The 13,475-nt window shown below is 50.8% G+C and overlaps 1 protein-coding gene across 9 annotated transcripts in view; it reads right to left on the reverse strand.

Moving 5' to 3' along the window:
* Nucleotides 1-3,277: 3,277 nt before the first annotated feature.
* The window catches only part of ARHGAP44 (Rho GTPase activating protein 44), a 157,949-nt gene continuing 147,751 nt past the window's right edge, over nt 3,278-13,475 (reverse strand). For 6 of the 9 annotated variants that reach the window (XM_044982411.1, XM_044982409.1, XM_044982405.1 and 3 more), the window contains 2 exons: nt 11,445-11,822; nt 3,279-4,946 (listed from right to left, as the gene is read on the reverse strand). In XM_044982411.1, coding sequence (XP_044838346.1) covers nt 4,804-4,946; nt 11,445-11,822 — 521 coding nt within the window. In that variant the 3' untranslated portion in view covers nt 3,279-4,803. Of the gene's footprint in view, nt 4,947-9,976; nt 10,029-11,444; nt 11,823-13,475 lie in introns of all 9 variants that reach the window. The other 3 variants (XM_044982410.1, XM_044982406.1, XM_044982407.1) reach the window with 3 other exon arrangements.

Consider the following 13,475-nt stretch of genomic DNA (forward strand, 5'->3'; position numbering starts at 1 on the left):
GTCAGAAAAACACAGGAGTTCCCCTTCGAATAAACTGCACAGAAGGTGGACCATTTTTATTCTGTGTTTGTAGCGCACCGAGCTCAGTGGGGCCCTGGTCTATGACCAGGCTCTGAGGAGCGACCAGAGTACAGATAATAAACAGTAATAATAATTTAGCTCTTACTAAGGATCCAGATCAGATATAAAATCCCTACCACCCTGTAACACTGCCAGCCCAGCTAGTATTTCTTTACATTGCAGGCTCTGGAAAATAAATGGAGAACTTTGAACTACCAAGTATTGGGTCTGGAAGAGAGATCAGAGGTAGAGAACGTTGTTTTACCTGGTTTTATTATTGGGAGATGGTTTCAAAGTGAAGTCTGACCCACTTTTGCCAACAGAAGAGGCTGTTTGTCTGGGGCTGAAGCATCACTGGGGCCAGCCAGGCAGTGAAGAGAGAGATAGCAGACAGGCTGGGTTGTGTTGCATTCCAGGACTGATTGGGATCAGATTAAAAACCAGGCGAGAGTCCGTGCCCTAGATCAGCAGATCGAACGCTCCCAGGTTTGGCGAAGGAAACACACGAGAGTTTGCCTTTGAGAGGAGCAATTTGGGAGCTAAACAGCTTCATTTCTTTGTTTCTGGGTCAATTTTGGGTGCTGTTAGAAGTTACTGGTTAGGATGAAGAAGAAACGTGTTTGTGTCTAAGGCACCGATCCGGCAAACATTTATGGATGCGCTTAACTTTGGAATCCATGGGACGACTCGGCTGAGCAAAGTTATGCCTCCCTGCAAGTATCTGGAGGCCTGGAGCCTGAAGCCGTGGTTTCCTTCTGCACCCGCCGAGCTTAGCTACACAATTCATGCCCAGATTCAGGAAAGCACGTAAGGCTTAAACCGAGTGAACGATTTATCTGCTGACCTTAGTGCCTGTGGACATGAGTGTGCTCCACTGAAACCAAGGAGGGGGGGTTTCCATTGAATTGCATGGGGGCAAATTAGACCCTGAAGTAAGCCTGTGCTGCTTTTGACCCCATTAGCCCTACAGAACCAGCCCAGTTACAGGAAAGGAGGCTGGAGCCAGATCCTCCATGTACATCAGCAAAACTGAGTTTCAATCGGTCCCATCTGTGCAAACCCACGCAAGGCAGGGTCCTCCCCCAAGCCCAGGCCCCAGCCCAAGCATCTACACCATAATTGTATTGCCCCGCAGCTCAAGTCAGCTGACCCAGGCCTTGCCGTGCCTGAGGATCGAATTTGACTTTGCAGGGCTTTTACTACTGGGGATGATTCACAGATTTCAAGGCCAGAAGGGGTCTGACCTCCATCGGATTGTGTTAGAAGAGCGAAGCACCCACTATTAGATATTTGTTCCCCGTGTAGATACTTATAGACTGTGATCAAATCACCCTTACCCTTCTCTTTGTTAAGCTAAATAGATCGAGCTCCTTGAGTCTATCACTATAAGACAGGCTTTCTAGATCTTTAATCATTCTCATGGCTCCTCTCTGATCTCTCTCCAACTTATGAACATCCTTCCTGAATTGTGGGCACCAGAACTGGACACAGGATTCCCACAGAAGTCGCACTAGTGTCAAATACAGAGATGAAATAACCTCTCTACTCCTATGAGACACTCTTAGGGTGACCAGATGTCCCGATTTTATCGGGACAGTCCCGATTTTTGGGTCTTTTTTTTATATAGGCTCCTATTACCCCCACCCCCATCTTTCACACTTGCTGTCTGGTCACCCTAGACACTCTTGTTTATGCATCCTAGGATCACAGTAGCTCTTCTGGTCACAGCATTACACTACCTCAGCTGGTTATCCACCATGACCCACAAATCTTTTTCAGAGTCCCTGCTTCCCAGGACCGAGTCCCCCATCTTGTTGGTATGGCCTCCATTCTTTGTTCTTAGATGAACACATTTACATTTAGCCGTATTAAAACACATATTGTTTGCTTGAGCTCAGCCTACCAAATGATCCTCATTGCTCTGGATCAACGACCTGCTCTCTTCATTACTGACCACTCCCCCAATTTTTGTCACAACCACAAACGTTATCAGTTATGATTTTATGTTTTCTTCCAGGTCATTCATAAAAATGTTAAATACCACAGGGCCAAGAACCAAGCCCTGCAAGACCCCACTGGAAACAGGCGCACTCAATGCTAACTCTGCTTACACTTACATTTTGGGACCTATCAGTTAGCCAAGTTTTAATACATTTAACAGGGGCCATGTAAATTTTATATTATTCTAGTTTTTAATCAAAAATGTCCTGTGGTTCCCAGTCAAATGCCTCACAGAAGAGTAAGTATAATACATCAACACTATTACCTTTATCAACCAAACTTGTAATCTCATGAACAAAAATAAATCAAAATAGTTTGAGAGGATCTGTTTTTCCATGTTGTACAAGAAGGAAAGAGGCCAGCTTGACCTTCAGCTCTCAGGCTGAGTTTGCAGGGCTGGCTGGTGGGAAAGCCCAGCGTTTTACTTGAAAACTGCACAGATTTGCTCTAGGGAGAGAGAGAAGTCACCCTGGACCCTCCAGGCTGTTTTTGCAGTGTGGCTTTGCAAAGAAGTGCACCACGTTTGGAGGGGGGGAGAGAAGGGGGTGTTTCTCCACTTCTCCATTTGAAGTGGAACAGGCCTAATCAATGTCGTCTTTTTTTTCTGTAAGCGTTTGCTCAGATTAAGCTCTGCCCTGACCAACGTTCTTGTGAGAACTGCCCCACCGAAGACACCCAGCTGAGCCACCAACACAAGCCTGGGTGTCCTCTTGACGAGAGCCGGAGACTCCATGAATTCCACTACAGACTTTGTATCACGATTGATTTTACAGAGAAGACACCCAGATACCATGGTGATGGGCTGCAGCATAAATCCCTGAGAATGGCAAGGTTTTTTCACTGATGAATCTTCACCACTGACCCTTCTACAACCTCACCTCCCCCTCTCCTTGGCAAAAAGGCACAGCGAGACCTGGATTGGAGGCTATATATAAGGGTTCAGCAGACAACATCAGTTGATTCTATCTTAATGAGAACACCCTTCAAGGAGAGTCGGGGGCAGGGTGGCGTGGGGAGTCAAGCGTGTGGCTTCTTTCAAGAAGCTGCTCGGGGTGTTGATATTTCCAGTCAGAGTGTGAGACACAAACCTGCAAGTCCTTCTGGAGGAACTGCTGCAAATACATGATGTTCACCGTGTTCGAGGAGAAGAACCCCAGTTTTACCAACAGTTTTGACAGCAATTTGCACATTTATTTCAGGTGATTTTGCACTACACCCCTGCCCCTCCCTCCCCGCCGTGTCCCCATTACAGTCTGGGTGATGAGTTGCACTTATGACCTGTGCAAAAAGCTGTAACATCCTAACTTGCAAATACGGCTGTGAGAGAATATTTCTTTATACATTTATACCGGATCCGGGGACGCTAAGCATTTCAATTTACATTGTACATTGGTACACCAGTTCAGATGGAATGGCTCAAATAAAACAAATATATATAGATCTATTTTATATATACAAATATATAATATATATATATCTATGCAGACAGATATATATATATATATCTTTCAAAAGGATAAAAGGTTAAAGTTGTCTTTGCATGCACCACCAAAACCTCTGCTCCACACCACCCAAACAAAAGAGTTAACTAAGGCTCAGCGCTGAGTAAACTGTAATCAGGGCCCTGGTAACATGTCCCTGTGGTCAGTTTCGCCCTCCCTTCGCAGACACTGATGCAGGAATATGTGACACACGGTGGGGGGAGATGAGGGATTTGCGCTGGTGAGCAGTGAGCTGGAAAGGCAAGGTCACCCGGGCCACATCTCACCTTCTAAAGCACGGTTAGGGGGACACAGCATGAGCACATTATTGCTATTCAAAGCATGGCCTGGCGCCGCTCACGCCAACGGGGCCCACGCCTCCCTTGCCAATGGCAGGCGTGTCCATGCTGCTCCCAACTGCCTGCCGCGGTCCCAAGAGGAACAGCCGCACCTGGTTCCTCGCCAAATCCCCAGCTGCGGCTCAGACAGGGAGTCGTTTCCGGCCAACAACGAGGCAAGCCAACAAAGAAACAAGGGAAGGAAAAAAAGCCAGGGTGAGGTATTTGGGAATGATGAGACATGGTTCAGATCCCACCGGGGCAAACACTCTCCTGGAGACCACTTCTCAGGTGTCACCCTAAAGCGGTCAGTTTGGCAGACAGTCTGGAAAACAACAGGCTTATAAGGGTTAAAGAGGACACCTCTCCCATAGCAGCCTTCCTGCAGGGGAAGGAGTCAGCATGGGCATTGACAGGACAGCAGTGCAGCTGGAAAAGCAATGGGCCACCGGGCAAGGATTTCACCAGCTGCCAGGCAAGGGGACGCTGGTGGAACCCAACGAGCCGAACCCACTGGGCACCGTTACTGCAGTGACCACACTGCCTCCCCTCCCTCAAGCCAAAGAGCAATCGGGAATGTGTGTTTGGGGGGCGGGGAGGGGGGTTGGGGTTATTTTTGGAACAGGACTGAAAGCTTGAAAGGGGGATACTTAGGCACCAAGTCAAAAGGCAAAGTTTGGATAAGGCGAAACAAACCGATGGAAATAAATAACCAAAACTGCCCCAGAAATGCATTTTGCCATGGAGACAGGCTGTCCCCGTTTGCTGCAAGTCACACACGTCCATCCAGCCAGCTCACACTGGTAGCTGGCGAATGGAGCCCCGACTGAGAGCAAGCCCTGCCATGGCAAGGTCTCCAGACCGTAGTGGCTATGGGATCACATGTATGTACAAGAGAGTCAATGGGGGAAGGGGACGCTATGTCATAGGGCGGTGCTTTCCGATTCCTCCTCTTCCGAATCGACTTTCCCTGCCACAGAATGTCTCTGGGTTTGTTCCAGCGGATCTTGGTGGAGTGCAGGATCAACCTCGACGTGTATAGAAGGGACATCAAAGTGGACGAGATCTGCAATCGGGCACAGAAAGGCAGAGATAAGAGGCTGCTCCGGGCGAACCCGCGCTAAGACGGACAGATGAGATCAGCAAAAAGTAGCTTGGGAGGCGCTGCTTTTTCTTAGCGGCAAAAACGTTTCTCAGGCTAGTACGTTGTTAATGTCAGAGCACAGGGATGTCATAATAAAGTCTAGGTTTGCACCTTCTATCGTTTTCACTTCCTCTCCTGAAGCTTGGGTGTCTCCGTTGCAGCAGCCAGCCTCTCTCTCATTCTTGTCACTATCCCCATGGGCCTGCTAGGACTCAGCACAAATGCCGAGCCCAGAGTCTTTCCAAAACACGGGGCAGAAACTGGCACCTTCTACTGACCCCTTGTTTTTGTTTCAGGTCCTTACACTTTGCAGACTCGCCTTAGCCCCTTTCAATCCTTCCCCATCGTAGATAGTAGAGTGGAAAACGCTATGGAGCCATCTAGCCTATGCCCCGCGTGGGAATACAGGATTGGTCCCAAGAGGATACTCTCTATTGCTTAGTCTAGTTGTGAATGTCTCCAGGGCAGGGACTTTGACAGTAGATCTCACACTCCAGGAGCTATTACCTCTCATGTACTCATGGCTATTTCCTAAAGCCCACCCCATCTTCCCTTTCAAACCTGCCAGTATTCAGCCCCTTCCATCTTTTCTCCTAGAGCAGGAGAGATTGCTTGGCGGGCGGGGGGGAAGACATGAAAGGATATTAAACTCACTCGCCCAAATACGCAGCCACCTCATTAGCTGGGTCCTTTCCAGCTGCCAAGTGCAAATGCCACAATTACCACACTAGCCAGGGTTGCTAGGTTTCTAATTAGCCGCCAAGGCCAGCCCTACTCCATGCAGTCGCCCTTTTCCTGAATCATAGGGAAATGAGTGACGCACAAGGCCTGCGGCTCGTTTGAGGGCGGAGCGTGCGTAGGCGTGTGGCCGGACAGGTACATGGACTGCCCACAGCGTGCAGCATTGGACTGGCCTTTGGGGCAAGGTCAAGGTTTCAAATATAGTAAGTTACTCTGCTTTGGCGGGGGGTCTTCTGGGACTTCCCCCTCCCCATTTTCCTCCTTTGCCCCCTCAAGCAGCCTGTGTTGAGCCAATCTGCTCTTCTAGCTGCACCGATGGGAAGAGCGGCTAGGGAGATCTGGGTGCGGACACGGCCGCTCCTTGTAGCCCAGGGAACGAGGAGCAGAGCTCAGGCCTCCACACTGCCCACACCCCTAGACGGGCAGAGTGAGCTGGCTGCACTCACGCCACATGGATTTCCACAGACCGGCAGCAGGCCCACGGCCCGGTGGGCTCCAGCTCCGGACACTTGTGTGGTGGCTGTGTCTGTCACACACACACTCTGTCTGTCTGTCTCTCTCTCACACACACACACACACACACACACACAGTCTTTCACACTCACTTCCCAACACAAACTTGTATTATTGTTGTTGTTACTTCTTTCAAAGTGTGTTATTTTAGCTTTTTGACTGGTCTGTGCATTTCATCGTTTTTATTTCTCTCTTACGCTTACACTGAATTCTTTGAGTAGTGAGTTCTAAAATGCCCACCCTGTCCTGGCTGGAGTAATTATCCCTACGGTAACTTTCTGAAAATATACATCCTAGCTAGGGTTTTTTGTTTCTACTGGTGGCGCACATCCGTGCATACCTCAATATTGGTGCACATAACAAAATTCAGCCTGCACATGGATGGAAAAAATTAGAGGGAACATTGCTAATAACCCTTCGAATGCTGGCCAGGCGGGCAGCACTTCATATCTCCAGGGGAGGGTTGGTGGTGGTGGGGGGGGGGAGGGGGGGTTGAGGCCAGAGGAAGGCAGAGCTGGACAAGGGCCTCCTGGGTAGAGTCAGTCCTGGTCCAACTTGCCTCTCCCTGGCTGGCATCTCTCCCCCTGCGCCCGAGCTCTGTGCTGCTCTGAGCCCCACTTCATACCAAGAGGAAAGGTGAGTCACCTCGGTGGAAACAGCCAGGGACAGGCACAGCCTGCCATGGAGCCAGGCCATGGCTCTGGGCTGACGGTGAATCAGGCAGGCAAATGGGGGGTAGGCGGCTCTTCACCTGTGCATGGGAGGGACACTTTTGGACCTATGAGCGGCTTATGCTCCAATAAGTCTGTTAGTCTATAAGGTGCCACAGGACTCTATCGCTTATTGGAGAAACAGGCACCGGGTTTTCTGAGCTCCTGCCCCTCAGTCTGGAGCCCTGAGGAGCAAACTCAAGTCCTGGAGTTAGAAGGTTAAAAAAGAAACCCTACGCAATACATAGGCCTGGGCGCAGCTGGAGATCCGTTGGAGAGAGCACTCCCAGCCCTGCGTAAGCACCTGCCTGGTGGAAAGCAGAGGACCCCAGCTGAGATTTGCTGTGTGGGCCTGGGAGCAGAGTTTGGCCCATGGGGGGTATGACTGGCAGATGTCACGGGCACAGTCTGTGCTCTCACACCTGTACAGCTTGCTTCGGGGATGTGCGGCCCAGAGAGACGGGACGGTGGGACAGTGCCCATACCTCCTCTCCCCTCCCCCAACACTTTATATGAAGATTTACGCTCATTTTACACCAGGGGCCAAATTCTGCTCTTGCCTACACCAGGGCAACACTGCTGACTTCCCTGAGCTTGCACCACCAGAAATTTGCCCCCAGATTTTTATATTCCTTTTCCACCGTCACTGATCCATTGTTCCTAATGACCGCACAAGCACCCCTTCCCAACTGGAATACAGCTTGCCACACGCAGCCTTAAACATGAGAGGGGGCCCACGTTTTCAGGAGCGCAGCTAACGCCTCTCGGGGGCATCAGCATTCTCCAGAGCCTGCAGCGTGGACGTGTAAACCGGGTCCAGGTGTGTTTAGAACCACAGAGCTGTAGGGCTAGCAGGGACCTCGAGAGGTCACCTAGCCAGCCCCCTGCGCTAAGGCCAGGCCATTTAGCCATGGGTGTCTGAGATGATCTCTTCCCTGATGCCAAACGAGCAGCTGCAGATATTGGACCATTTTGCATATCTGGCCAGTGGGACGAGGTGTACAGCTGGCTCACACGGTGTGAGGGGCTCTAGATTTTAGCCGCTCTGGAGAGGGTTACACCAGGTGTCCGGTTTTCAACTGGAAAGGGGACCTGGCAGTGTCCGGTCAGACGAACTGACTGGACACCAAAAGGCTGGTTACCGCGGTGGCGGGGGGAAGGTGCTGGGTCATCAACCCGTGTCAGCCCCTGCTCGGCCGGGGCTGCCTCCTTCCTGTATCTCTTGGGCAGGCTCTGCATCGGGTTGCAGCTCCTGTTCCAGCCCCAGAGCAGAGGGAGCCCAGCTGCGGGGTGTGGGGGGGAAAGGAAGGTGGAAAGGATTGCAACGAGGGAGGGGGAGGGGAGGGAGTGGGGGCAGGGCCTCAAGGGAAGAGGCAGAGCAAGGGTGAGGCCTGGGAGAAGAGGGGGAAGGGAAGGGGGCTCCAGTTTTCAGACATGAGGCAGTTTTAGTTTTTGAAATAAAGAAGCCTAATTGTCACGTGTATTCGAAACAAGCTCACTGCTAACCAGCGCTGTGAGACTGTTTCCATCAGACTAAGGTTTTGCAGCATGTAATGGGAAGACACTGAGGAAACCCCTGCTGGAAAAAAACCAGGGAAGATCATAGCAAACCAGGGTGTGCTGTCATGACTACAGTCTGTGATGTGGCTATTTAGGGTTTTTGTGCCCGTTTCCATTTAAGTTAGCTAACAGCCATGCAGGTGTCCGTCCCGAGATGCTCTAGTAATGCTTGGGCTTGCCCATGGGGCAAACCACTAATATCTGAGCCCTGGAACAAGTGTTTGTGGAGGGACTGGACTAGTATTTACAAACACGTTCGCTAACTGGAGCGAAATGGCAATCACTTAACTAGTGAGGAGACAGGAGCAAAAATTCTAGCCTCAGCAGCCCCTTAGGGCTTGTCTTCAGAGCAGCGTTGGCTATACTCGAGTTAGCTTAGCTCTAGTGAGAGCAGCCACACCTTGGAGCTGCCCCGGGTGGCTGGACTAGTAGCACAGAATAGCTTTGTTCCCTCTGCGTTACTAGCTTGAGCATCTACGCATCCCCCGACGGGCCAGCTAGCTTGAGTCCAAATCACGCCTAGGTGGAGCGAGAGATTTTTGGCCAGTTAGATTTAACCCTCGAGTTACAGCTGGTGCTAACACAGCGGCGGAGGCCAGCCTGTGGATGCACACTCGTCCAGTTCACATGCCATCAGAATGTGTAGTGCATCTACTGGTGCACCGCGGAGGCCCACTGACGTGCTGGTCCTGTGCGTTCCACTGCAGGGCAGGTGGAGTTCTACTGGTGTGGCACTGCAGTGACTTGCAGTGGCTGTTTTTATCAACTGGGCTGCTCAGCCTAACAGTCCCATACCACGTGCCTAGCATGCAGGCCTCATTCGTCACCTGTGACACTAGGCTCTTTACGCTACAGCGCATTTGCATGATGCTATTCGTTCGTTTTATCGGCGCGCATTTCCAGAGTGCTCCTGGTCAGAGTAAATAAGCACCACCTAGTGACGCTAAATATCCCCAGAAAACATACCATCGGCATCAATACCCAATCAAGGCAATTAAGAATGGCAATATCATGACATCCCTTCTGAAAAACAATACATGAAATGGAAGAGGGAGAAATTATTCATACAGGTCAGTTCTAAGCCATGGTTGGGAGGGGAAGAAAGGGGAGGGGAAGGTTAGGAGCTGGTCACGGGATTGTTTTCATTGACTGATTTCAATATACAAAGGGGGCGGGAACAAAGGCCAGCGGTTCCAGGAAGCAAAAGAAACAAGTTTACTAATAAGGTAATTATTGGTGAACTTGTGATACGGTCACAGGCCCAAGAAGCCATGCAATTCCGGTTCAGCGAGCCCCATGCAAAGGCCAAAGAGAGCAGGATGGAATTAGTGGTGAATCTGACGCAACAGCCAGCCGCTGGTGGTCAGTCTAGGGGGTTAGCTTTTCAAGTGCCAGAGAGGGGAGGTTTGCACGGGAACTCCAGCTTACCCTGAGAATCCCCCTCACACCTATCCAATATTGCATCACTCGCCTCAAACAGCTGCAAGGACACAATCATGGGATTGGGAGAAAGGAAACAAAAATAAGCAGCAACAAGGAGACAAGAACACAACAGAAACACGGTTCAGAGAATTGTGGCTGTCAAGTCATAAAACAGAACATAGAATACATTACAGTATAAAGAGACTAGCGTCCGAAACCTGCATGGAGAGAACTCAGAGACAAACCAATCTGCCATTCCTATTTACCATCGTCTGCTCTGCAGTCCTGGAGTACTAGGGGGACATTTGTATAATTTCCCTTGCGAATCCTTTCAGCACAACCCAGCAGATCAGGACTGGACCGGCTGGGTCACAGATGCTGTTCTACAAGTAAAGGAGTCAGCGGACATGCAAGTGTATAACTGAAATAATATCTCTCTCACGAACTGTCAAGAGTAGAAAGATCCACTATACATCAATGGAAAGCCAGGATTCTCAGGTTTCCAGCCATGTATAACATGTGTTTCTAGTCATCATGGGCCACGAGATATACCTCAAAATGATGACCAGACCCTCAGAGCGGGCAAAAGGACACCAGATAGGCCTATATGTTGTCACCATCCTAAGGTCCCTGGGCCAGTTTGCATTCCACTATATGCTGTATTTCTATATCAACACCCCCATCTATCTGGAGACACTTCAAAACATCTGCTAGAGGTGGCGGGGAGGACAGCTCTAAAAAACCAAGGGAACCAATTGTAAGACTTACCAAAGGCGGCTGCCAGGGCTCAACCTGCAGTATGGAGAAGATCCCACCAGATGGGTTATGACAAAAGCCTGCGTGCCTTTGAAATCTATGCTGCAGCCTCAGTGAACAGAACGCCTGAGCCAGCTTTGCAGGCCAGCTAGTACAGGGCCTTTAAATCCAGTTGGCGTCCTGTCTGCTGCACTGCAGGGCTTGAGGGCAGCACCAAGGGTTCACCCAGGAACCTCAGCTTGCGGGGTGGCTGCCGACACAGCACACGTGTTTTCATACACAGGCGTTTGACTATTTTAATTCTGCCTCATTGCCAGGGCAGGTTTTACCCTCAGATATTTGCCTTCTAAGTGATCACCCTGCTAAGGAAGCCCGGATTCAGAGGGGGATGCAGAGATTTATGAGTCAAAACTTGTCCCCACCACTCCTTAAAATAAAAGCATCTTAAAGACCCTGCATCTTGGCCCTGGATCCAAACACCCCGGAGCACATTTCCGTTGGCTCAGCGGCGTTTGATTTTGCACTGACTTCCTCCGTAGTGCCTGCTGGCATCCCCACGCTCATCCCCTCAGCCCACGATAACACCGACTCGTCAGATAACTGATGCCACCGAGACTCGTCAGCGTGGCGACAAACTAGCTGACCGTATTCGCCTCTCTCCTTGCCGTACCCGGCAAGGGATCTGATCAAAGCTCTAGGGAGCGAGCGGCTTGGTTACCTGTGGACATGCTTTCCCCGGGGGACATGTCATCTAGCAGGGTGTGCTCCATGGACTGCGGGCTAGCGCCGGTCAGGCTTGCTGTGGGAGGCTGTGGCGGTGGCAGCGTGGGCCTCTGCCTTGGCTTAGGGGTGGGTCGAGACTTGGTTAAAGTGCTCGTCAGGGAAGGAGGAGAAGACAGGGAAGGAGCAGCAGCTGGGGAGAGCTGGCCTGAGGCCAGTGAGTAGCCGTGTGGGTAATTCAGTCCATAGGGTGAAGGGGTGCTCGGAGGGGTGGGAGACAGGCTGACGGGGGATGGCTGTCCCGTGGACTGGTCGGACATACCGCCTGACGGGCCGTAGGGCACCTTGGGTGTGATTGGAGCCAGCTTCTTTGAAACTGTGGAAGACAAAGAGAGACAGAGACACCATAAAGTGAAGCACAAGTTCAGAGGGTCCTTAGCACTTCTTATACCTATCTGATGTCACAACTCCTGCATGTGAGAAGCTGGGCTCTCTTGCACCCAGGTGCTGTGTACGATTACTCTGCAAATCACACACATGGGAACCTGGACTAGAACCCTCATCCTACAGCGCCAACCCCTCTGGCTGCTCCTAGCCAAGCTAAAGGCATGCGCCATCAGCTAGCAGCAGTAGCAGATCCCTTATCTTCTCCATGGACCAGATTGTAGCACCCCTCTTTATTCACACACACACACACACACACACACACACACACACACACACACACACACACACACACACACACACACACACACACACACACACACACACACACACACACACACACACACACACACACACACACACACACACACACACACACAAAGACAGCCTGTTACACTAGAGAAAGATCTCCAAGGGCCAGGCTGGATGCCAGTTACAAAGAACCGTATCTGCTAGGCACCTGTCCTCCCATAGGCATTCTCAGGAAAACACTTCCCTCGCTATATGAACCAGGGATCCGAGTGGAGAGCTTTGCCCTTCACATCTACTGAGATTTGTGGCTGTCAGAATATTCTTGATTATTTCAAGATGGCACCTGCCTCACGGATATGGGAGGAGCATAAGGGGCTTGCGCTTAAACAGCCCCTGCGAGATGGAAACTAGCATGTAACAGGGACTGTGGTGGTTGTGCCAAACATGGTGGAAGAAGGGATCTCATACAGCCCCCAGTAGGTCTGGATACTCATGAACGTTGAATTAAAGCCCACCCAGGAGCAAAGGGATGCGAACTCCAGCCTGTCTCCCATGCCCCACAGCTCCATTTCCCAGCAAAATGACTTTGTGAGGCAGGCCTTGCCAGTGTCCTGCAGGGACTCCTCACTTAATCAAGCAGGCGACAGCAGCAGCTCCGAACCATGAACAAACTACTTGGGTCTCTCCAGTGAGAACTGTGCATCCGCAGGCTCACTCCTGCCCTCCATCCAGTCAGCTAGGAGCTTCCTGCACAAGTGTGCAGCCTCCTCAGCTGGTTTCTGAGGTCTGCGGAGACGTGTTTTGGAAGACGGAGGGAAAGTGCGGTATTCACGTGGCAGCACTGAGTGCGTTTTCACATGAGGCCACTCTGCCTCTATGTGGCAATGGACGATGGGGAGGGAGGGAGGGCATAACTCCAGGAGCTGAAAGCTCCATTGACCAAAGTACGGAGGGTGCTTTCGTTAGGACATATTGGGCAAAATGTTCAAAAGCGCCTAAGTGACTTAGGAGTCTAAGTCCCATTTTCAAAAGTGATTTAGGCACTTAGGCGGCCTAGTCTCACTGGAAGGCTCGTCAGTCCCTGAGTCTGTTTGGAATATCCCACCAGGCACCTAGCTACATCTTTAAGCAGCTAAATACCCTTTAAAATCTGGCCCTCGGGTGCTTTTGAAAATTTTACCTGTTGTCTAATAACCAAAGGTTCAGAGGGGTGGTTTGCACGAGTACTCAGACGTTTGGAGGCTTCTCTGACCCACATTGTAATTATCCCAGTGTCTGGGGTCTGCCCAGACAGGGCACACTGTGGATTTCATGAGAACTGGTGAGATGTCCA

This window comes from Mauremys mutica, chromosome 12 (assembly GCF_020497125.1).
Source record: "Mauremys mutica isolate MM-2020 ecotype Southern chromosome 12, ASM2049712v1, whole genome shotgun sequence".
In the NCBI taxonomy this organism is placed as follows: Eukaryota; Metazoa; Chordata; order Testudines; family Geoemydidae; genus Mauremys; species Mauremys mutica.